Source organism: Stigmatopora nigra, chromosome 18, assembly GCF_051989575.1.
Source record: "Stigmatopora nigra isolate UIUO_SnigA chromosome 18, RoL_Snig_1.1, whole genome shotgun sequence".
Lineage (NCBI taxonomy): Eukaryota > Metazoa > Chordata > Actinopteri > Syngnathiformes > Syngnathidae > Stigmatopora > Stigmatopora nigra.
In genome coordinates, this window is record NC_135525.1 from 148,387 (window position 1) to 173,653 (window position 25,267).

Consider the following 25,267-nt stretch of genomic DNA (forward strand, 5'->3'; position numbering starts at 1 on the left):
CAACGAGAAGTAATATATACTCGTAACGATCGCCCCACCATTCATGCTGAGTGACGGAAAAAAACACAGAAAATAATGCAACGCTCCGCCCAGTGCTCGTAGATATCTGTTATACACGAAAGATCTGCGACAGAAAAGACAGTGCGCTGCAATGATAAACAGCCTCTCATGTCTTGGCCACCTGGTTTTCTCATATCTCGAAATCCTCGTATGCCGGGGGGCTCGTATGTTGAGGGACCACTGTATTGCTTTCAAGTTTTGGAAACATAACACCTTTCTGGAGTTTGATCACCGATGTTTTAGCCCATGCACTATCCAATATTTGAAAATGGGTTTGATTTTTTTACTTTCAAGCTTTGAATCACAGACTAGATAAACCTAAGATGTGGCCCAACATGCATTATGTAGCTTTGTTGTTTTTGTATTTCTTAGCACCGACACGGGCCACTTGAAATGCGGCTCGTAAAATTCCAAGCTCTGACATCCTGTAACTGATTGTCCCTCTCCTTCAGTCTTGTAAGTCACATTGTCCAGGCCACTGTGGATTACCAGTTGTGGCATGACCAGGACAGCTTTTTAAACTTTGGTCTTGGTGACATTCCTCTGCTCGGCTGGCTACTGGTCTCTTTGTCCCTTCTCCTGGTCGTGGTGATCAACGAGGTGGTAAAACTACATGAGATAAGGTATTACTTACAGCACCCTGTGGTACATTTTTATGTATAAAATGTGCAAATATTTGACTTTTAATTTTTTCAGAGACCCTGTGTTTTGTTTCAAACGAGATCAATCTCAGTTTTTATTTTTTTTAATTGATTGCCTTTATTGTTGTTATATAAGTACAATCAGGTTTATAGTTTCACCATAAACTGCACACAAAGTAGTCATGAAAAGATTTATATTAGAATAGAATTGAGGCGTCAGCCTCACAACTCTGGGGTCCTGGGTTTGAATCCAGGCCACGTCCGCCTGTAGAGTTTGCTTGTTCTACTTGGGCCTCCGGGTACTCCGGTTTCCTCCCACATTCCAAAGACATACATGGTAGTCTTATTGAACACTGTAAATTGCCCCTAGGAATGGCCGTGAGTGTTTATGGTTGTGTGTCCCCTTTTACCCTGCAATCGGCTGGCCACCGATTTAGGGCAATGTTCCCTCTAAGCTGCGCGCATGCGCAATTGCACACTACTCTCGTCTTCTCCGCGCAGCAGCAATCATATGTCACGCACAAAAGAAAATCCAAACCCTGTATCGGTGGCCAGTCGATCGCAGGGCACAAGGAGACGGACAGCCATGCACACTCAGACCCATACCTAGGGGCAATTTTAAAGTGTCCAATCAGCCTACAATGCATCTTTTGGGGATGTGGGAGGAAAATTGAGTACTCAGAGAAAACCCACACAGGCCCAGAGAGAATATGCAAATTCAACAAAGGTGGACCGACCTGGATTTGAACCCAGAACCCCAAAGCTGTGAGGCCGACGCGCGAACCACTCATTCGCCGGGCCGCCCATTCATAGATATCAATCATTACATTTCATTATTACTATATCATTTATGTGTAGTAGAAATGCACCTGCTTATGGCAGGTGTGATACTGGTGTGTGCACGTAGCGAGCATTGATGATGTTGCTCACACTGGTACTCGGTGTGCTCAGGGAAGTTGTCTTTCTGCCCAGACCAACCAAAAATTAGAAGGAAAATTGATTTAGGGTGCCCCCCGCCTCTAGCTTGGAGACAGCTGAGATTGGCTCCAGCAACCCCCGTGATCCTAATGAAGATAAAGTGGTTCAGAAAATGAAATGGAATGAGAGATTCTCGATAAGTTTGCAATAAGGCAGAAGAATACAGCTAGGAAAGTTTGTATTTATTTAACAATTTATTATAAAATTCCCTTATTCAAATTAAGGCTGTTTTTGTCTTTTCAATTTCAGAGTCCGAGTTCGCTACCAGAAGAGACAGAAACTACAGTTTGAAACAAAGCTCGGAATGAATTCTCCATTCTGACTTATGCAAAGATGACCTGTAGATAAGCCAAAGAAGGGCCTTTGCCATTTATTGGTAAAATAGTAAATATCATTAGGACCAGAAATCAAATGCCTTGTACTTTTGGCCTCAACACCCTTGTAGCATATTCTAACTATGCGAGAGAGGTAGTTTTTTCATCTGATGTCAATGGTTTTAAAATATTGTCATGACTGCAAATTACAGTGAGTACATATTCATTGATTATTAAATCTAAATTAAAACAAAAATGTACCGGTGTTTGCTACCTTTTTAAACACTACCTTCCAAACAATCATTGAGAATTGATGCCATGATGTTTCCTATAGAAGCCACAAAAGAAATCGTGTCTCGTTCCACATATCCAGTGGTCAAACTACAAACTTTGCTATTTGAAAGTATACTATTATTGTACTCCCCCGCTTGCGAGTTTCAGCATGGATATTCACATTTTTATGAACTTACAAAAAAATTCATTATCAAAAGAAAATTTCCCCCTAGAAATAAAGTGTGATGTAGTAAAGCCGCGATAATCGAGGGATTACTGTAACTTTTTACAGTAATAGTCACCTGCACACATCTTCCCAAAAGAGCCCCAATCCAATTCCCCAAAAATATTGAGCTTTAACAAGTATTTTGGGTTCATTAGGAACATGGTTGTTGTTCAATATAATGAATCCTCAAAAATACAACTTGCCTAATAATTTTTCTTCTTGAACGGCAATGGGGCATCTTGCCATCTTATCTGGCCTCTTACCCAATCTCTTAGAGAACATAGATGAGGGTAGGAACGTTGATTGACCAATAAATAGAGAGCTTCGCCTTTTGGCTCAGCTGCTTAGTCACCATTACAGACTCATGTGGAGTTTGCATCATTGCAGATGCTGCCAATCTACCGCGACTCCAAAATACTTGAACTCGTACACTTGAGGAAGGAACTCATCTCTGAACCCAGAGAGGGCATACCACTTTTTTGGGGGTTTAGGATCATAGTCTCAGATTTGAAGGTGCTGATTCACATCCCAATTTCTTCACTCTGTTGCAAATCGTTCCAGTGAGAGGTGGAGATCACGGCCTAATAAAGCCAACAGAATCACATCGTCTGCTAAAAGCAGGTAGCAGGCAAGTTCTGAGGTCACCAAACTGTTTAATTTTCTGTCCTAAAAGTTCTGAACAGAACCAGTGACATAATGCAGCCCTGGCAGAGTCCAACACACACAAGAAATGGATCTGACTTACTGCCAGCTATGTGGACCAGATTCAGACACCGATCATATAGAGACTGGAAGGGAAGGGAATTTCCACCCCTGGTCAGCCAAGTTTTAGCGCAAGCATTAATAAGAGCTTCATATGGGCCAAACTAAAACAGTCTACAAAATGTACACTTCCACATTAATAATAGGGCCATAAAACGAAAACATCTCAGACAGTCAGATAAGGTTCTTTGGCCTATGCCAGGGGTGCCCGAACTGGTTCTCGAGGGTCTCTGTAAGTGCAGGTTTTTGTTCCAACCAATCCAGCACAGACAATTTGACCAATGAGATTTTTGCAGAAAACAAGAAGCACCTGACTGCAATCCACTGATTGCACTTGTAGGACACCAGAGTGGTGAAAAGGTGTCCTCTTGATGGGTTGGTATGAAAACCTGCATCCACTGTTCCCCTTTGTAGAATAGTTCGGACATCTCTGGCCTATGTGGATGAAAACATTTCTGTACAGGGAAGAATGCAGGAATATATTGATTTTGCAATCATTCGTTTCAAGCCAAGGTGAGGATTGTGTCATGTGAACCAGACAGTAGAATGTGACATTGTTTGTTGATCTTGGATCCTTCAGCTGCTTTGAAATGGCTCTAAGTGACTTTCCTGACATGTTCTGGTCAATGTTTCCCTTTTTTAGATCTGTGCTAAGACTTTCATATTCTAGCGTTTGTGGGTGTTCTTACCCAATGAGCCATTTTTAAATGGCCTCAGAGAAGTCACCAGCTGTAGTTACTTATGATCCCTCACAAAAAGTTAAGAAGCCAAACTAATGTCAACGGCACAACTTTCTGAAGTTCCTCATTCATGTTGCTGTATGTATATTTTGGACCCAGCAGATTTCGTCACACATTCAGTTTACCCATAATAAAATCATAAAAGAATCAAACTTCATGATTGTTTTTTTGCAATTTTTTTTTTTTGCAACCAAGTAAAATATTTTCTTACCTACACCACCCCCGCGCATAAGCCGCACCCTAAAATTGTTGAATTTTACAATTTCCTGTATAAGCCGCCCACAATTCACAATTTTCACCTCCATATTCATGTTTTTTGTAGACAGTACAAATGTGTGTAATCTTGAGAAAAATGATCACGTGGTATTTCGGGGATACTGTATGGCTCAAAAGCACATTATTAGGGTCAATGTCGTAAGGAAGTTAGTATGCCTGTCTTTGTAAATTCAAAACATCAAATTATTGAATTTGAAAAAAGAAATAAGTATATCTTGATGAGAACCTGATTGCTTCTAATGTTAAAATGTGTATTTTTCTGATAGTTAATATAACTGCAATAGTTGTCACTTTCGAACAAGAAATAAAAAGAAAAGAAAATCAAAGTGGAATTTTGTTTTATTTCATAATCACACATGTACAATAATTTCCTTTATGTGGTCCTGAAAGGGTGTTGCTTGCATGCACGTAAACACATTCAAAAAGGAAATAACGTAAGCAGAACCAGGACTTCAGCAAGTCTCTGGGTGCAATAATAGCATGGCTTACACATTACGCAAGGCTGATTTTTTTAATGATCCACTGCAAGACCTTCGATCAGCCTTAACAAATATTGGGATGTACTGAACGCTATGACCACATCTATCAAGGCTACTCGCATCTGGCCAGTCAGAGCACGTTTAAGTATGGTAAGATGGTGAGGCCCTGTGTGAGCGGCCACAGGCACAAGTGAGTTTTTTTCACATTTTATGCATGATACGTTTAATTTTGTTCTTGATTTTCATTCATAAATGTCAAAATAAATTTTAGCAGTTTATCTCTTCTGCTCTCCTACTTAAGGAGTTAGGTTCCGAGCGCTTGTTCATAAGTTGAAATTGTTCAAATTGAAGTTGATTCAGTGTTATACTTTGTATTATAATTTATGTTTAAGGCCTATATAAGTTTATTAAAGGTTTATATATGTGCATTTGTTTGTTTAAGGCTTGTAACCAGCATTGGTTTGTACAGAAAAAAAAACATTAAATAAAATAGAGAGAATACATACAGTACTGTATACATACATTGGAGAGATGGAGAGATTTATGAGAAACTGTCTGAAAGAAGCCATCCAATGACAATTGCAGTTTTCTTCCCTTTTTCATCATAAATGCAGTAGCACTGCGTGGCATCATTCAATTGATTTGCAACCTTTGTGCAACGTTCAATATTTGGTTCCTGCTGCTCGATCTTTCTGTTTATAAATGGTACAGACGGTCGAACGATTCAAGTTGTAATCCCTTGCAACACTAACCACTTTCTTACGCGCATCAATCTTCTTTATTCTTGCCACTTTTGTTTCAAATGAAATGGCTTGCCTCTTCCTTGCACCTCCCTCACTAGAAGCCTTTCGCTTTTCACCAACCATATTGAATAATGGATGCACGAGATATTTAATAATAGAAATGAAAAAGGTTCTTTGCGCACTGGAGATACGTCGCGCATTTCCGCACTGCAACGAACTGGGCAGAGGAAGGTGGATGCTGGGTGAGCTGAGTTCTCACAGCGGCAGGCGTCGGTATTAGCGGCGCAAATAAGCACTACCCGGAAAAAGGCGCGCAATAAAAAACCGGACTTACGAAAATGTTTCGACATAGACGCAATTTGCAGACATGTTCGTATGTACCGTTTGTTCGTAAGTTGAATGTTCGTAAGTAGGGGAGCGTCTGTATTGAAATATATAACCATCGGCCGCATTGTCTTGTGTTATGGTTTTACATCTTTGTCACCTTGCAGTTTCGTGCATGTCGTCTTTTTATGCGCATATAAGTGCTACCCTTGATTCAGTCATATTTTTTTGCGACAAATGCGGCTTATATGCGGGTAAATACGGTATCTCATTCTATCGTTAGAAAAATAGATTTATCAAAATAACTGGAAACTCAAGACAGTTCTTTACAAATCAATGTAAACTTTTGACCACTAATGTATGTCAACATGTCAGTGTCTGTTAAGAAGCACGTACGGCCACAAAACTTTGCACGCATCTACTCAGAGGGCCAAATGGGAGCTTGTCTCAGGTTTGGTAGGTGGACGTTGGCTTCAAGCTCAATGGTATCCACTCTAATTTCTACAAGCGCCTTTGTGCGAACAAGCGATTTTGAAACTGCTAGCTGCGTTGGGTCGGGACATGGAATGTGTCTGACTTGCCTGAGGTTTGACATGCGAAGGAGGATCTCAGGTTGGTTCAGTACTGCTTGCAGTCCTAGTTTTCCTTGAAATGGCCTATGTGAGGTATATGTACAGTTTGTTACACGTCACGCTCAACGGTGTTGAGTTGTGTTTAATATGCAGATTCTTTTGGGGGGGGTTGCGGGGGTTTCCTGTGTTTATCAGTATTTACTATGTCAACTGCTCATAACCCAAGTGTCACTTGCCCTAGTGTTTGTTTGGAATGCTGGGGCATCTTTCGAGCTTAAACATGAAATGTTTCATTTTTATTTTTTTGAGAATAATTTCTAAGCCCCTATGATGCACTGAAATTGCAAAACGATCAGACCTGTTCATCTCACCGAAATAGGATTATAAAGGCAAAATTGTGCAGGTTTTCCAGTATTTTCCCTCCATTGCACACCATTACTTATTCATTCTTTCCTCGGTACGGCACAGCCTGATGGCGCAAGTGGTTAGCGCTTCGGCCACACATTGGGAGACTTGGGTTCAAATACGGGTCGATCCACCTGTATGGAGTTTGCATGTTCTCCCTGGGTCTGTGTGGGTTTTCTCCGGGTAGTCTGGTTCCCTCCCTCATTCCAAAGGCATGCATGGTAGGCTGATTGGGCACTCTAAATGGCCCTTAGGTATAAGTGTGAGGGTGAATGCTTGTGTGTCTCCTTGTGCCCTGCGATTGGCTGGCCACCAATTCAGGGTGGGATTGGCTCCAGCAGCCCCCGTTACACTAGTTGTCAGGTTTAGAACCATATACATTCAATAACTTCGGATCAGAGATAGCACACGCAGTCGGCTTGATGAGATTTTCAAAGACTTCAGCTGAGGGAGGGGTCGGGAGCAGCCAGCGCTTGGAGATGAGTCCATCCCCCAGTGTGACCAGTTCGAATCCCTACCTACCTCCAACAGTTGAGCTGGTTTTATTAACAAAGGGTCATGTGACCTAGGTACAAACTTAAGGAGGGAAGAAGTAGACAAAGAAATAGGAGTGTCGTGATAGATGACACCCCCTTAACTAAAAGGTGTCATGATGGAACTTTTCCACTAGGCTCTGCAAAATTCTATACTAGTGACTATAATACATTCTATACTCCACACTAGTGAGAATAAAGCGGTTCAGAAAATTAGATGAGATGAATTGAGAAAAATTGTGCAGGTTTACCAGTATTTTTCCCCCATTGCAAACCATTATTTATTCATTCATTCGTCTTCCGTACTCATGCATCTTCATATGGGTTCCACTGGTTGCCAGAACCTATCCCCACCTGACTTGGTGCGAAAGGCAGACTATACCCTCAACTGGTCACTAGTCACCTGTAAGGCACACAGACAAACAACCGCATTCACAATCATACCACCACCAGTGGGAATTGAGCCCGCTTCTTGCCTGCACCAAATGCAGACGAGTGAACCCCTACACCATGATGCAACAAGGTGAATGCTACATAAATATTTTCAGATGATTTAAATAACCATATTATAGCCATAGCTTGACATACGAGTGCCCCAACATACGAGAAATTTGAGATACGAAGAAAATCCCGAGAATATTTGACTTGAGATATGAGCATAGAAGACAGAGAGGTGGCCGAGATGCGAGAGCCCATTTATGATAACAGCGCATTGTCTTTCTCGCCACATCTCCCTCGTGTAAAGATATCTACAAGTAGTGTGCATAGGGTTGCATTTTTTCCATGTTTGTTTCATTAGTCAGTGCAGAATTAAGGGAAAACCAATGGATCCAAAGCATTGAAGGGTAGTGCGAAGAAAAGGTGCATGATGACAATTGATTTCAAGCATGAAATAATTGAAAAACATGAGTGGTGACTGAGCTGGTTCGCGAACACGCGAGGCGTACTTCAACAGTATGCACCATCCTGAAGCAGTAGATCGCTATTAAGGTAATCAAGCCTTCCGAAGGACTAACCATATTTTACAAAAAAGTTCAATCCGAGACTCATTCCAAGTGTTAACACATATTACAGCCCCAGAGATGTCTGTTTCAAAGCCTTCCGTGAAGAGAAAGGTCAGTGATGAGCACAGACAGTTTCAAGAAAAGTGGGGAGTGCAATATTTCTTTGTTGAGCACCGGGGCACACCGACGTGTCTCATTTGCACTGAAAAAGAAGCGGTGCACAAGGAATACAATTTGAAACATCTTTATACTACGAGACATTCTGAGGAGTACAAAAAATACCAGGGAGATGAGAGAGAGCCAACCAGGTTGACAGTCTTAAAACACGTCTTCTGAGGCAACAGGATTTCTTCAAGAAGGCTACCAAAGAAAGTAATGCAGCAGTCGAAGCTAGCTACGCCATTTATGAGCTGATTGCTAAAGCAAGAAATCCATTCACAGGTGAATTTATCAAAAAGTGCATATTACAGGCTGCACATATTGTCTGTCCAGAAAAGAAAAGTCAGTTCAACCACACCAGCCTTTCTGCCAACACCGTGGTAGAGCGCATTTCTGACCTGTCAAGTGACATTTATGATCAACTGTATGAGAAAGCGCAATGTTTCAGTGTATATTCACTGGCTCTTGATGAGACCACAGACATCACCAACACTGCCCAGCTCGCAATATATGTCTGTGGTGTTGATGAGAATTTTGAAGTGATGGAGGAGTTGCTCAGAGTAATTCCAATGTATGGCCAGACCACCGCTAAGGGTTGCCATTGGAGAGCGTGTCAGAAGAGAGCAGGAACTACAACAACTTCAACACCTGCCTCGCGTGCAACTACCAGCTGCCATGCAGCTGCAAAGTCTCCAGACCCCCCCTCTCCTACAAGGAAGGGGGTCAAGCTTCTACCTTCTGTGTTTTTTTGTGTCTCTAACTGAGGACCAACATACTCCGGCTTGTTTGGTCCGTATACTATTAATCAGAGCCGGAATCCATCCTAATCCTGGACCAATCCCTGGACCATTAACCTACGTCTGTCCTGTTTGTCAAAAAAGAGTTTATAATCATACTAAGTCGGTGAGATGCAGCAATTGCCTCGGCTGGTGCCATCTGCGTCAGAAGAACAACTGCAGCAACCTCAAGTCAGAAAAGGAATACTCAGTCAATTTTACTTGTCTGATCTGTATTAGTCACAAGAACAACCAAAGTCTTCCAAGCCAATCAAGCCAATCAAGCCAATCAAGCCAATCAAGCCAATCAAGCCAATCAAGTCAACCAAGTCAACCACCCCAGTCCACACCCTCAGACCAAGACCAAAGAAAATTTAACTTGAAAATTCTACAATTTAACTGCAATGGAATAAAAAACAAGATTTCAGAAATCATCCATTGGATGGATGAACAAAAGGTGAAAATTGCTGCCCTCCAGGAAACAAAACTAATGCCAAACCAAAAGGACCCAAATACGGCCGATTTTACCCTTATAAGAGAAGACAGGGCAAAAGACAAAGGTGGAGGCCTGGCATTCCTTGTCCACAAGGCCATCCATTTCCAGCAAATACATGACCTGCCAAAGGACAATCACCTGGAAAGCCAGGGCATCAAGGTCGACAACATCAACATCATCAATCTGTACATCCCTCCCACTAGCAGCTGCGGCACAGGCTACTCTGCATCTATCCTTCCTTTCCTCCAGATGAAAGATACCCTAATCCTAGGAGACCTGAATGCTCACGACACACTCTGGCATTCACAACTAAGTAATGACAGAGGCAGAGACATTGCTGACGAAATAGGAAATGCAGATTTTGGAACTATTAACGAAGACAACCCAACAAGACTACCAACAAACGGACAACCATCATCACCAGACATATCCTTAGCAAGCCTATCCCTGATGTCCTACACCTCCTGGGAGGTCAAAACCAACCTTGGTTCCGACCACCTTCCCATCATAATCAAGATAGAAACTGACATCAGACCAACAACCAGCGAAAATAGGATTTTCATCAACTTTCGTAAAGCTAACTGGCAAGACTTTCAGACTGAAACAGAAAACAAATTCTCCAGACTTCCAGCCCCAACAGATGTCTACAGGGGTGAACAACATTTTAGGAAAATTATAAATAAGATAGCGACCAAAACCATTCCAGCAGGAAGAATAAAAACGATACTACCCGAGGTACCAACAGAAGCAATAGACAACATAAAAACAAGAGACGAATTAAGACAAACTGACCCGGACTCCCAACGTATAACAGAACTAAATAGAGAGATAGAATCAATTATAAACAAACATAGGAGAGAGAAATGGAAAGAAACAATTGAAGACAAAAAATCGGACACAACCAAACTATTCTGACTGATAAAACATTTAAATGGCGGCAAACAAGCAAGCAACAACGAAGCAATAAAATTTAAAGGTAAATACATCTCCAACAACTCCAAAGAAAATAGCGGACAAATTCAACAAACAATATTCATCAGTAATACCCCACAAGACAACAAGAACAGCAAGACGAGTTACAAAAGACCTGAAGAAAAACAATAACAACATAGAACCAATTACTATAAGCCAGACAAAGGAAGCAATAAAGAAAGCCAAGGCTTCGAAAGCCTTAGGCCCAGACAAAATATCTACTCTTCACCTTAAACATTTAGGCGACAAAGGACTACAATATTTAACCGACATTTTTAACCTGTCCCTGAAAACAAGTTCGATTCCTGCAATCTGGAAGTCCTCAATCATTATTCCTCTTCTCAAACCTGCAAATGAATCCTCATCATACCGTCCCGTCTCTCTTCTATGTCCCAGCATAAAGATCCTAGAACGAGTTATTCTACCAACCCTCACAGAACATCTACCAGTCCCTGACATCCAGCATGGCTTCAGGTCAAACCACTCCACTGTCACAGCTCTGCACGAGTTCACAGAATCAGTGACAGGCGGCTTTAATGAGAATAAACCGGCAAACCGTACCCTGCTAGTCCAAATCGACCTTAGCAAGGCATTTGATATGGTCTCTCATGAAAAGCTACTCAAAGACCTGAATTTGACCACCCTACCGAGCTGTATAAAGAGATGGCTCAACTGCTACCTGTCAGGAAGACAATCAAGAGTAAATTTCAGGAATGCTACATCCAGCTCGCGCAATGTCAGGACAGGGGTGCCGCAAGGAGCGGTTACCTCACCAATGCTATTCAACTTCTACCTCTCAAACCTTCCTGCAATACCTGAAGATGTCTTTCTAATGCAATATGCGGACGATATTTCAATCTTCGTTAAAGGTACGAACGTCGAATCTCTCTCTGCCAAAGCCAACAACTTCTTGGAGAAGCTGGCAGATTTTTTAGAAGAACGACAGCTGGTTGTGTCCCCGGAGAAATCCACAGTGACCTGGTTTACCCCAGCCACTGCTGAAGCTAACCTCCATCCCAAGATCACCATCAAAGGGGTACCAGTAAAACTGGAAAAAAAGGCCAAAACTACTTGGCGTCACATTTGACACTATGTTTTGTTTTGGCCCGCACATCAAGCAGACAGTTGCAAAGGCAAAGAAAAAGCTGAACCTACTTAAATCACTAGCAGGCTCCAGCTGGGGTTGTGAAAAAGAAACACTACTCCTAACATACAAATCTATCGTCCGTTCTGTCCTTGAATATGCGAGCCCAGTATGGTCGCCAATAATTAAAGACACACACTGGAACCGGCTTCAATCAATTCAAAACCAAGCACTCAGGATAGCATCCGGATGTCTCTCTATGTCAGCCATAGACCACCTGCATGCTGAGTGTGCGGTTATGCCTCTGAAGGAGCACTGTGAAATGATCGGAAAGCAGTACCTGGGGGCATGCCATCTTGAAGGCCATCCAGGTCGCAGACTTCTTCAAGCAAACCAGAAACCAAGAAAGATGAAAAAGACCATCATCACACAGCATGGCAAGGAAATAGAAAAAGAATACGACAAGCCAAATCCTACCAAAGAAGACTACAAACAATGCGTCAAATCCATTCACACAAAAGAAGTTCAAAACATCCTCAACAAGGCAAAACCCAACAAAGTCCTCAATGCCCTACCACCTCTAATAAACCAAGAATAAAAACTGCTGAGCAGGAAGGTGAGATCCGAGCTCGCCAGGCTCAGATCAGGCTACAGCAGGAAACTAAACAGCTACCTGTCCAGGATCGATCCAGGAATACAAGATGCCTGCCCAAAATGCAACTTTTCCTCCCACAATACTGAACATCTTTTTTCGTGTACAAATGACCCCACAAATCTAACCATCCAAGACCTCTGGACAAGACCAAAGTTGGTCGCAGAATTTTTAAAACTAGACGATTAAGAGAACATTTGTAACCGGTTTTTCTATCACTACGACATACAACACAACACAGAACAAAAAGAAGCTTGACCCCCAGAATTCAGTACCAGTGAGGCTAATCAATCAATCAATCAAACCACCGCTAAGGAATTATTTCACCAGCTGTGTGATGCCATTGAGAATGCCGGTTTGCCATGGAAGAGCTTTGTTGGAATAACAACTGATGGACCCCCATCAATGATTGGAAGGAAGAATGGGCCATGTGCCTTTTTGGGAGCACGTATTTGTGTGAGAAGCTCTTCTCCACTATGAACTTCAATAAGTCCAAGTATAGGTCCAGACCTGATGAGCATCTTCAAGCTCTATTGAGGGTCTCCGCCGCTTCCTCCCTCAAGCCAAATGTGGCTCAGCTATGTGAGAAGAAGTGCTGCCAGGTCTCTAGCAGCAGGAAGTAAGAGAAGCTGTGTCCAGAATATTTCATGTTCAATGTTCCATTCAAGTTCAGAAAGTTAAAATTTAGAGCTGTTAATACAGACTTTTGAAACTTTTGAATAAAAATAATTAGTTTTCTCTACTTAGCCAGCCACTGTATATCTACTGTATGCTCATTATTATTTTTTCATTTTTTATTACTGATTGTTTTATTTTTTTCATCTTTAAGTTAATTTTTTTAATTCATTATTTTTCATTAAAAAATAAAGATAATTGATAACGTTGGAATGTTTTATCAGCGCTTTTCTTGTGGAAATCCTGATGCGGCCCAGTCTCACCCATACTCTGCCACTAGCGGCCCCCAGGTCAATTGAGTTTGAGACCCCTGCTCTACAGTGTAGTGTCTACAACAGGGGTGTCAAACTCCCTTTGGTCTGCGGGCCGAATAGAGCTTAATTTGAGATCCAGCAGGCCGAACCAGTAAACTCATTGCAAAATTACATAGAACTAACAATAAACCCACTTTTTTCCTTTGTATTAATCACTAATACTAATAATTGGTGCAAAGAATGAGTAAATTATCAAAATGTTTATTAAAAGATTTTCCTTTTACATTATGAACAATATATTATGAACAAGAGAATAACATAAGAACATAAATAAATGTCCATTCATGTTGTCTGCACGTACACTGCGCCCCTAGCGGGTAATGCAAGAACTACACATTTTAAAGAAAATTCATGGTTTTTTTTTATACAATGCAGCTTTCTTTCCCGGGCCGTACCAAACCACCAGACGGGCCGGATCCGGCCCGCGGGCCGTATGTTCGACACCACTGGTCTACAACATCAAGTGGACTACCAATGCATGTTTTTGGAATGTGGGAAGAAACCGGAGTACCTAGAGAAAACCCACGACATAGTAAGGGCCCATCCGGGAACCTTCGACGCTAGAATTCTGAAGCCAACTGACTTACCACTCCCCACTGGGCCACCCAAACAAACAGTGTATTTACTTTTTAAACATAGACTGTATGGGTGAAATGCCACAAAATGAATGTAGTATTTAAACTGATGGATGCTTGAGTATTGTCATCCTTCAACAATTCGCAATTTCAACATGCGTGGCTAAAGTACATCCGGTATTTTATATTAAGTATCCAAATAAAAGATGTTCATAAAAAAATTCAAAAATCACACCAACACATAAATGACAGACTGGACGAAAATGGCGGAAGTCAGACCATCGTCTGTGCCGAGGAAGTGAAATTTCACCGTAAAAGAATGGTGCACCAGATAATATAAAAGGGGCAGAAGGACGATGTTTTCCGTTTTCCCGTTTTGTTCAGATTGAATTCTGCATCACGCAGACCACCTAGTGGAGGAAGACAGGGTCTGTTGTTTCCTGTTTTGTTGAGATTGGAATTTACATTGCGTGCATTTCATGGAAGAAGACAACGCCTTGCCTTTTCCTCTATTGTTCGGGATGGATTTTGCATTGCACACATCACCCCGGGGAGGAAGATTACGCTCAGCCAATATCAGCTTTGTTTGGATTTCAACTCACCCTTGAAAATGCCTCCTAGGCGTTCTGTGCATTCACGGCATAAATTAATCTACAGTTCATAACATCAAGAAAGAAAAGAAGCAAACATTCAGAAAACAGCAGCGTTATCCTTTTCCAAGGCCGTGAAGCTGGCCCAGACATGACAGCGGAGGATGTCAACACCCTGCCCGAGCGCCACTCGACCCCCCTCAACTGATGAAGATCTGATCGAAATGATGCAATTTGGAATGAGTAAGAAGAGGCAGCGGACAACGACAAAGGATGAAGTATGTGGTCTATAAGAAATTTGCAGATCTTTAATATGCAGTTTGCAACAAAGGGTCCAGGAGACATCAGGGTAACAGCTATCAAATTTGGCAATTGTCTCGACAATGTTGCATCCTTGTACAACAGCATATTTGTACAAAAAAAGAAACAGCGGTCACAACTCCCCATCACCATGTTCCTGTGGGCCAAAGACCTCCTCAGAAGCTCCTCCTGCTGCACCTACGGCACCTTCTCAAGTTTCCTTCCATCATCCAAGGCCTCTCAAATCTGACCAAAGCTCCTAATAAACCGTTTTTGTATTTAAATTTAGTGGAGAGGAATTTTTTTCAGTGTGCGTACAGTACATAAAGTATTTACATGTTTTAAATATAGATTATGTTTAGATATGAATACATTACAGTATTTTCATATGCCTATAACTAATATTTAATAAATACATTTCTTGAAAATTTTACTTGCATTTTTGTGTAGCTACGAAAACATGTTGAAAGGTAGTAATAATAGAGGTGATTCTACTACATTTCTGAGATTGGCGGTCCGGACCTTCCTGTGGGGAGTTTGCATGGTTTTCGCCGGGTCTTCTGATTTTCTTCCACATCCCTAAAAACATGCATAGTAGCCTAGATGAACACTAAATTGTCCCGAGCTATGACTGTGAGCACGAATGGTCGTCTGTCTCCTTGTGTCCTACAGTTGACTGGCCACCAATTCAGAGTGTGTCCCATCTGTTACCTAGTTAGTTGGGATAGGCTCCAGCACTTTCCACAACTCTTGTGAGGATAATCCTTATGTTAAATGTGTGAGCCACCCACCCTGATGGTGCAGTGGTTCTTCTGCCTGACTTTAGCGCGGGCAGTCTGGGTTCTACTCCCACTCAGTGGCGGTGTGATTGTGAGCGTGAGTGGTTGTCCATTTCATTGTGTGCTCTGCGATTGGGGGGCAACCATTTTGGCGTGTTCCCCCCAACCCCTTGGTCTGGTGCCCATGTTTGACTGGGATAGGCTCGACTTCCATTACTTGCTACCCTTGCGTGGAATAACGGTCCAGAAGATGAATGAAGGATACATAAATATTTCATAAAGGGAAAGAGGTTCTGTTCTCAAACATCTTAAATATTTTTCCTGTATTTATTAGTGCAGTGTTTCACAGGTCGCAGGATTTTCACCAGATTTACCTATCACGGGGCTCCACCAAACTTAACAACATAATGGAATCAAGACTTTTAAAGTTTGAATTTGAATTAAAAATATATTCAACAAGGAACCAAAATTGAAAGAAAAATAAATTCGGGATGTTAAGTCTTGTTCCAGTCATTCCTAAAAGTCACACAGCCTATGCCCTTGAAGTTGAGCCACATTATGAACATAGAGAATGAGGAAGTCTTAAACATATTGGTTTTATTGTGACTACAAAATAAAAATTTAAGAGATTGTCGCTGAATGTCATTGTTTTGACTGTCATTGTTTGGTAAGGCTTGGTATCGCATGTCGCCATATTTGTTCAATATTTCGAGATTTTTGGTATTAACGATGAGTTATAAAATTCAATACTTCAAAAACTTTTCAAGCATCCACGGGAACCCTGTATTCCATGTATGTAAAATGCATTTCTAGTATAAAACAAAGTCACTATTGATGTTTACATACTTTTGGACACAATAAAGACATTTTGCTGTACAATTCCTTCAAATTATCTTGCAAGCAGTAAAAAGGATGTTTCTGTTTCCACAGCTGCCGTCCATTGCTTCATTCTCTCTTATTACTGCCATTTTTCTCTGCGGAAGGATCCTAATTTTGTAACCATCCATTCACTGAAAAAGCCAGAAACACAAAACATTACATGATAATACTCTCCTAATCTATTGTGTTATTATCAGTATAAAAGTGTCTCTAAGCCTGAGAAGTAGCTAAATGGAGTGGTTTTATATTACATTTTTATGAACTAGTCAGTTGGGACATCTCAAAGTACAGGTATTTGTGAGTTTTGGAACAAGTTGATTTATGAGATATGGGTTTGAAGCTGTTTTTGAGTGTTGTTGGTCTAAGTAATGTTACGTACTCAACTTTATGAACTCACAAGTCTGTGGCTCATTTGGCTTGCGTAGCTTGTCACACATGCGTGACTACTCTATGTGGCCATGGTGTTTGCTTTCAAAACTGTTGTTCCTTTGTTTTATAAGTTGTGATAGACATTTCAAAGCTTAGCAGGGGGACTGGTGTCATAAAACTATTTGTGACCCCCTGGAAGGGGGGGGGGGGGGTTGTTTGGGGATGCGTGCAATTGTCTGGACCAGCTGGTCTTAGGAAAAAACTCCATATTTGGAAAGTTTCTTCTAGACTGATATTGAAATTAATGCACACTTTAGCCTAATGGAAAAGAATAAAAATGGGAGTCGGGTATCAAAAAGGTGTCCTTCTAGCAATAGAGCCACGCTGGCATGAGAATTGACCCTAAGAGGTTCACTTTGTGTCTCCATCTGTCTTCCAAAAACCCACCAGAACAGAAATGCGTTCTCTTTTGAGGATGTACAGTAATGGCATAGTAGAAGTCCCAGTTATAGTGCTTACAGAGCAACACTAGTAAAGTCATATATTGAGCTGCCAAACTCCGTCGACTCCATTTCAGGAGTGCCCTTGTCCCATTTCCAGAGTATTTCTGGAGTGAATGCAAATCACACAAAATTGATGTAAAATATGCATAGGACAATTTAAATAAAACTGTTATTATGTTTTTACATTAATTGAACTATTGTGTTTTTGCAAACAATTGATAAAGTATCGTATAGTGAAAATAACTTTATCTTTGTGTTTGGGTCCTTTTACGTGCGTTTTACAGTCAGTGATTCAGTCAGTGGTTTAGCCTTAATGATACTTCCCTTATGAATCAAAACAAAAACGTAAATGTTAAAGTGATAGAGGCTACCCATGTTATCGATTCTGAATCGTTAGCCACACTGAAGTCACAAGACGTATCATTCGTCAGATCTTGTAACTCGGATGGTTCGCAATTCACTCATGTTACTGAACTCTTCCGGTTTACAGTGGAGTTGAATCAAGATGGCTGAAGCCGTAGTAATGGTGTGAATTTTGAGGCAATTAAATTGGAAATTTGGGACTTTTTCAAAATGGTTGCTTTAATAACAAAAAAGTGAAAATCTTGCAGGATTTGCGGAGTTTAGGGAGGCTGTCCGGAGTCCCGGTGTTTGCGTTACATTTCCGGAAAAACTGTTGAAATGCCAGTAGTTGGCAGCCCTGTATCATATGACAATAAAGTAGGGCTGCATTTTTTTTCAACTTTGTTCGGTAATTTTTGTTATTGTTTCATTAATTTAACCAGTTACCTCTATACTGAAGTTTATGAACTCTATTGTTTGGACAATCTTTGCTCTGCATGCTGAAGTTGATATTTGTGCGGATGCAACGGTTAATCAGTGGCTGAATTGGACGAACATTATCACTCATGCTCAAGAAGATCTGAGATGGTTGATTCTGGCTCAGTAGGCGCAAGGAGTGCATCTGGGAAAAAGAAGTAGAAGAGAACATTAGTGCTTCTGACCAAAATAGGTGGTGGAGAACAAATTTCAATGTCTGACAGGCTAATAATGAGGAGATTTATCTATTTCTTCATTTTCAACTCTGCCTATTCTGATTGGTACTGGAATCTATCTGACTTGGGCAAAATGCGGACTACACCCTAAAGTGGTTACCAGCTAGTCACATGGCACACATCATTTTCACTCACAATCATAACGCCACTGATTGGGAATTGATCCCACGCTGCTCGAACTTAAGTCCGGAGAATGAACCACTATCACATTAGATGGCTATAATAATAACTAAATAAACCTGAAATTGGTCATTTTTTTATTAATAAAGTTGTACCTCTACTTACAAAATTAATTGGTTCCATGAATTTTTTGTAACTTGAAAATTTCCCAAGTAGAGGTGTACTTTATATGTAAATTCTCTAATTGGTTCCATGGTTCTTACACAACTACCTACCTAAATCTTTAAAATTGGTCAGTGTCCCAATTTTGCATGAAAGATGTGAGGAAACAAAAAAATCGGGAAAATTATAAGGAAATTATTTATTAATGTCTTAAAATAAATACAGCATATGAAAATGTGCCCTGCGCTGCTGGAATTTGCATGTAACATTTTCGTAACCTGAAACTTTCGTAAATATAGGAAGGACTGTATATATTTTATAAAATGTATTTTTTGTGATTCCAGGTTGTTGCTAATCTTTTCTTCTTGAATTTAAATTATAAATGTATATAAAACAACTGTGTTTCTAAGTTGCGAAAAAAGTGAAACACAATTGGTAAACAGTGTAATTATACTCTCCACTAGGCATAAGCCAAATATCTGCCATTTGTATTCTTACTTGCGTGATGAGCACAGATATGCTTTTATAATATAACTTGCTTCTTATTAAATGTTAAAACCGAAACAACAATACTTTCCTAGCTAATTACGATAATTCGCGAAAAATTGTCGACATGGTCAAAAGTTTATCGGTCAAAGATATGGCCAGCAGGTGAAATAGGCATAAAACTCAACTTATGCCTTTGTGTGGCTGACATTTGTCTAACGAACAGGATTGTGTGAAATCAATTGGAAACCTCAGGGAGAAGCCACTAAGAGGCAAAAGACACAAAAATCAATCATAGGTTGCAATTTTGTGTATAGATTGTCCAATTTGTTTAGTATAACAGGCTTTGTCATTCAAAGGTGCCTGGATTAAAATAACCAACTACATTTGGAATGATTGTCGCATCTGTCTCTCTTTCCTTTATAAACACGAAAAGAAATGAATGAATGAATGCTGTGGAAACGGTGAGACAAATCACACACCCATTTGAATGTCCTAAGAGGCTTCTGTAGCAACAAGTATTGTAGGAAATCTTTGGTTAGCAGTACGCCGGCTAACCGTTTGACATGGAATGATGAGGAGTTAGAATGTCTAAAAAGTATTGACATATAAGATCCACATTGCATCAACACCCTTGAATGAGCAAATGTCCCCAAATGTTTGTAGCCGTTACGATCTTTGGGCAGAGGGCCTATTAATGAACATATTTCATGGCGCATGCCTCGCTTCACTCCACTAACACACCTGAATCAAATAATCAGAATCATAATGAAGCATCTGGACAGTTTGGTGATGAGTTGATTATTTGATTCAGTTGCGGTGGAGGAGGGAAATATGGAAAAAAAGACTGCAGAGAATCCCTCGAGGACAGAGTAGGGCACCCCTGGTGTAGGGGATCACTCGCCTGACTTTGGTGCGGGCAAGCATGGAATTAATTCAACCTTGGTGGTAGTCTGATTGCACATACAAATGGTTATCTGTCTCTCTGTGTGCCCTATGGCTGACTGGGAATCAGTCTGCCCCCTTTTGCCCAAAGTCCACTGACATTGGCTCCTGCAATCACTTGGGAGAATGTCTTACGAAAGATGAATAAATGAATTATTTAAAGACAAAAACATGGATGTACCATGGGATGCCGATATCCTCTGCTTCGGCAAATCTGTTCTTGGAGAAAATGAAAAGGAGGGCTCTCATCTGTTTCGGCCACCAGTTCAATTACAAAACGACATTTCCAATCGATTCAATGCTCCGAGATGGAAATATCCTCAATGAAAGAGAATATTCACAGTCATCTTTGTTTTCTACAGTTAGGAAATGCACCATTGAACCTTTATGTTTTGACTTTCTTGTAGGCATTTAAAGCGCTGGACTGCTTTTGGATTAGATCTCTTCAGTTTTTACTGCTTGGCCAGAATCAGGGGTTCTAATCCGTCTGTATTTTTGAGCTGTGTAGCTAATTCATCTTCACCTGCATGCGTGTGACGTAAACTGGTTTATTCATCAGGATCCACGTGACAGTTTCAAAACATGGAGGGATGGTAATTGAGCCATCGTAAGTGATGAAACTGCTTGTCTCTGGATAAATCTCCTCTATGTTTAGTCCTGTCAGAAGATGAGCATCATCTGCATTGAGAAGAGAAAACAAGAGGGAAAATGCATGGTAAATGTAGGGTTCACCAATTAGATGTGTAAGCATGCAAAAATAAATAAAGACGCTCTTATTCTGTTGAGGAGAGACCGGTCGTCGACTTTCTGCCATCTCTTTTTTACGATAGCTCGGTCTATCCTTTTATTTCTTCACAACCCAAAATACAAAACATCCAAAATCTAAAGGGGAGGGGTTTGAACTAGCAGCTTGGACATCTGAAATGTGTGTGTGTTGTGTGTGTTTGTGTGCGTGCGTGCATGCGTTTGTGTGTGCATTACATGCATCTTGCAATGGTCATTGTGAAACATGAAATTTATTTCTCTTGTATTCTTTGATCCTTTTAGTTTTAGCAACTAGAATAGCGAATTATTTTTTTTACCATGGATAAGACTGACGTTTATGGAGGAGGATGCATTCCCAACATTCTTATTCAAAAATGAACTGAAAGTTCCAGGGTTGACACGGATCACACTGTTGGGGATGCTGCTGGCTTAATCAACAAGTTTGACCATACTCATGGTTTAAAAAAACACAAACAAAGCCTTGCTGCCGGTCTAATGGATGACTAACTGGATAGCCTGGATCGCAAAAGCCTTCACAAATGGTTTTATCCCGAATGCAAGCGTGTACCTAGATAAAAAGGGGCTCCCCTTCAAGGACTTGGACTAAAACTCCCATCCACCAGTTTTTGGGGAATTTTGTCAAGCGGAGAGGAACTATTTTCATCATTAATACAGTATTGACAGTAAGTATTTACAATTGTTTTTTATAGATATAGATAGATAGACATTATATACATACATACATACATACATACATACATACATACATACATACATACATACATACATACATACATACATACATACAGACATACAGACATACAGACATACAGACATACAGACATACAGACATACAGACATACAGACATACAGACATACAGACATACAGACATACAGACAGACATACAGACATACAGACAGACATACAGACAGACATACAGACAGACATACAGACATACAGACAGACATACAGACAGACATACAGACATACAGACAGACATACAGACATACAGACAGACATACAGACATACAGACAGACATACAGACAGACATACAGACATACATACAGACATACAGACATACATACAGACATACATACATACAGACATACAGACATACAGACATACAGACATACAGACAGACATACAGACATACAGACAGACATACAGACAGACATACAGACATACAGACAGACATACAGACAGACATACAGACATACAGACATACAGACATACATACAGACATACAGACATACATACAGACGTACAGACAGACGTACAGACAGACGTACAGACAGACGTACAGACAGACGTACAGACAGACGTACAGACAGACGTACAGACAGACGTACAGACAGACGTACAGACAGACATACAGACAGACAGACAGACAGACAGACATACAGACAGACGTACAGACGTACAGACGTACAGACAGACGTACGTACAGACAGACGTACGTACAGACAGACGTACGTACGTACAGACAGACGTACGTACAGACAGACGTACGTACAGACAGACGTACGTACAGACAGACGTACGTACAGACAGACGTACGTACAGACAGACGTACGTACAGACAGACGTACGTACAGACAGACGTACGTACAGACGTACGTACACAGACGTACGTACAGACAGACGTACAGACAGACGTACAGACAGACGTACAGACAGACGTACAGACAGACGAACAGACAGACGTACAGACAGACGTACAGACAGACGTACAGACAGACGTACAGACAGACGTACAGACAGACGTACAGACAGACGTACAGACAGACGTACAGACAGACGTACAGACAGACGTACAGACAGACGTACAGACAGACGTACAGACAGACGTACAGACAGACGTACAGACAGACGTACAGACAGACGTAGACAGACGTACAGACAGACGTACAGACAGACGTACAGACAGACGTACAGACAGACGTACAGACAGACGTACAGACAGACGTACAGACAGACGTACAGACAGACGTACAGACAGACGTACAGACAGACGTACAGACAGACGTACAGACAGACGTACAGACAGACGTACAGACAGACGTACAGACAGACGTACAGACAGACGTACAGACAGACGTACAGACAGACGTACAGACAGACGTACAGACAGACGTACAGACAGACGTACAGACAGACGTACAGACAGACGTACAGACAGACGTACAGACAGACGTACAGACAGACGTACAGACAGACGTACAGACAGACGTACAGACAGACGTACAGACAGACGTACAGACAGACGTACAGACAGACGTACAGACAGACGTACAGACAGACGTACAGACAGACGTACAGACAGACGTACAGACAGACGTACAGACAGACGTACAGACAGACGTACAGACAGACGTACAGACAGACGTACAGACAGACGTACAGACAGACGTACAGACAGACGTACAGACAGACGTACAGACAGACGTACAGACAGACGTACAGACAGACGTACAGACAGACGTACAGACAGACGTACAGACAGACGTACAGACAGACGTACAGACAGACGTACAGACAGACGTACAGACAGACGTACAGACAGACGTACAGACAGACGTACAGACAGACGTACAGACAGACGTACAGACAGACGTACAGACAGACGTACAGACAGACGTACAGACAGACGTACAGACAGAAGTACAGACAGACGTACAGACAGACGTACAGACAGACGTACAGACAGACGTACAGACAGACGTACAGACAGACGTACAGACAGACGTACAGACAGAAGTACAGACAGACGTACAGACAGACGTACAGACGTACAGACAGACGTACAGACAGACGTACAGGCGTACAGGCGTACAGACGTACAGGCGTACAGACGTACAGGCGTACAGACAGACGTTCGTACAGACGTACAGACATACAGACAGACGTTCGTACAGACGTACAGACATACAGACAGACATACGTACAGATGTACAGATAGAGATAGAGACAGAGAGACAAAGAGACAGAGAGACAGAGAGACAGAGAGACAGAGGGACAGAGGGACAGAGGGAGAGAGAGACAGAGAGAGAGATAGATAGATATATAGATATAGCCTCTATGATGGTTTTGAAAGCTGAATAAAAGTTTACATTTACTACATTTGCAATTTTTTACTGTTTTTTTTACTGTATATATACTGTATTTGATTTGTTTGTATGCATAAACATAACACCTGCAGTCTGATGTTGCTTTTGTGCACGTGTTATACGTTTCTTTAAGCATTTTTGAAGGGGCACCCCTACTTCGTGGAAATTCACTTATCGCGGGTGGTCCCGGTCCCCATTAACCGCGATAACCGAGGGATTACTGCACAAACTTTCCCAAAATTTTGTTGACGCCCATTACACATCTGTTGTTCTAACTGAGGACACTTCACAGATATGCAAACTCTTGGAATCATCCTCCCCCTGTGCTGCTTCATTGTCGTGATGGGGATGCCTGTGTGCCTCCGTAACTCTGAAGGCTAAACCAAAAGAAGCTCATACCAACAGCAAGTTCAACCATCCAACATACCAATAACTACTTGATTTCACATCATATTTCAAGAATGTCCAACTGGGGAGGGGGAACTCAAGGAAGCACACGCTAGAGAGACTATATCTCTCGGTTGACCCCGAAAAGCCGAAGGATTATCGCAGAACTGGTGGAAGAGAGGTATCTGAGCTTGTTTGCTTAGGCTGTTTCTCTAAAGACCCAGAAAAACAGGAGATGAAATTCAACTTAAATAGGACTAGGAAGTTGTGAAAATAGGCCTATATACTGTGTTTTCTGTCAATATGGGTTGTCATAAAATAAAGAAAGGGAAGGTTTTGAGGTTGAATCGACTGAACAAGTCAAAGAATACAGTTGTGGTCAAAAGTTTACATACACTTGTGAAAAACATAATGTCTTGGTTCCAAGTGACTTTCCTGACTTATTCAAGTCAAAGATTCGCTTTTTTACGATCCATGCTGAGCTCCTTTGACTTTCCCATTGTAACGTTTGTGGGCGTTTGCATCCAATGACCCCTCTTTAAATGGCCTGTTACGACTCCCCCTGGGGTATGATATACCAGGGAGTCGCAACTATCACAGCAGACAGGTTCGGTCAAAGATGAGTCCAGACAAACTCTGCAAGTAGCCTTCAGTTATATTTTATTTACAATAAAGTCCATAAAACTGGTCTACGGGATAACATAGGGGAAGCACGAGATATTAAAGTGGCACCCTCAAATAAACACGGTAAAACCCCCTCCCAGACAGGTGTCCAAATGATCACC

At 41.4% G+C, this 25,267-nt stretch overlaps 1 protein-coding gene and 1 long non-coding RNA gene across 9 annotated transcripts in view; one reads left to right on the top strand and one right to left on the bottom strand.

Annotated features, from left to right (window-relative positions):
* The first annotated feature begins 21 nt into the window (after positions 1 to 21).
* On the top strand, positions 22 to 4,596 carry LOC144211395 (uncharacterized). Its single transcript, XR_013329594.1, has 2 exons — positions 22 to 683; positions 1,929 to 4,596. It is a non-coding gene; the product is annotated as an uncharacterized LOC144211395 (long non-coding RNA).
* Positions 4,592 to 25,267, bottom strand: part of LOC144211394 (carbonic anhydrase-related protein 10) — a 50,476-nt gene continuing 29,800 nt past the window's right edge. For 7 of the 8 annotated variants that reach the window (XM_077738592.1, XM_077738597.1, XM_077738593.1 and 4 more), the window contains 3 exons: positions 20,745 to 20,899; positions 18,243 to 18,417; positions 4,592 to 16,712 (listed from right to left, as the gene is read on the bottom strand). In XM_077738592.1, the coding sequence (XP_077594718.1) occupies positions 16,690 to 16,712; positions 18,243 to 18,417; positions 20,745 to 20,899 (353 nt within the window). In that variant the 3' untranslated portion in view covers positions 4,592 to 16,689. The remainder of the gene's footprint in view (positions 16,713 to 18,242; positions 18,418 to 20,744; positions 20,900 to 25,267) is intronic. The other variant, XM_077738594.1, reaches the window with a different exon arrangement.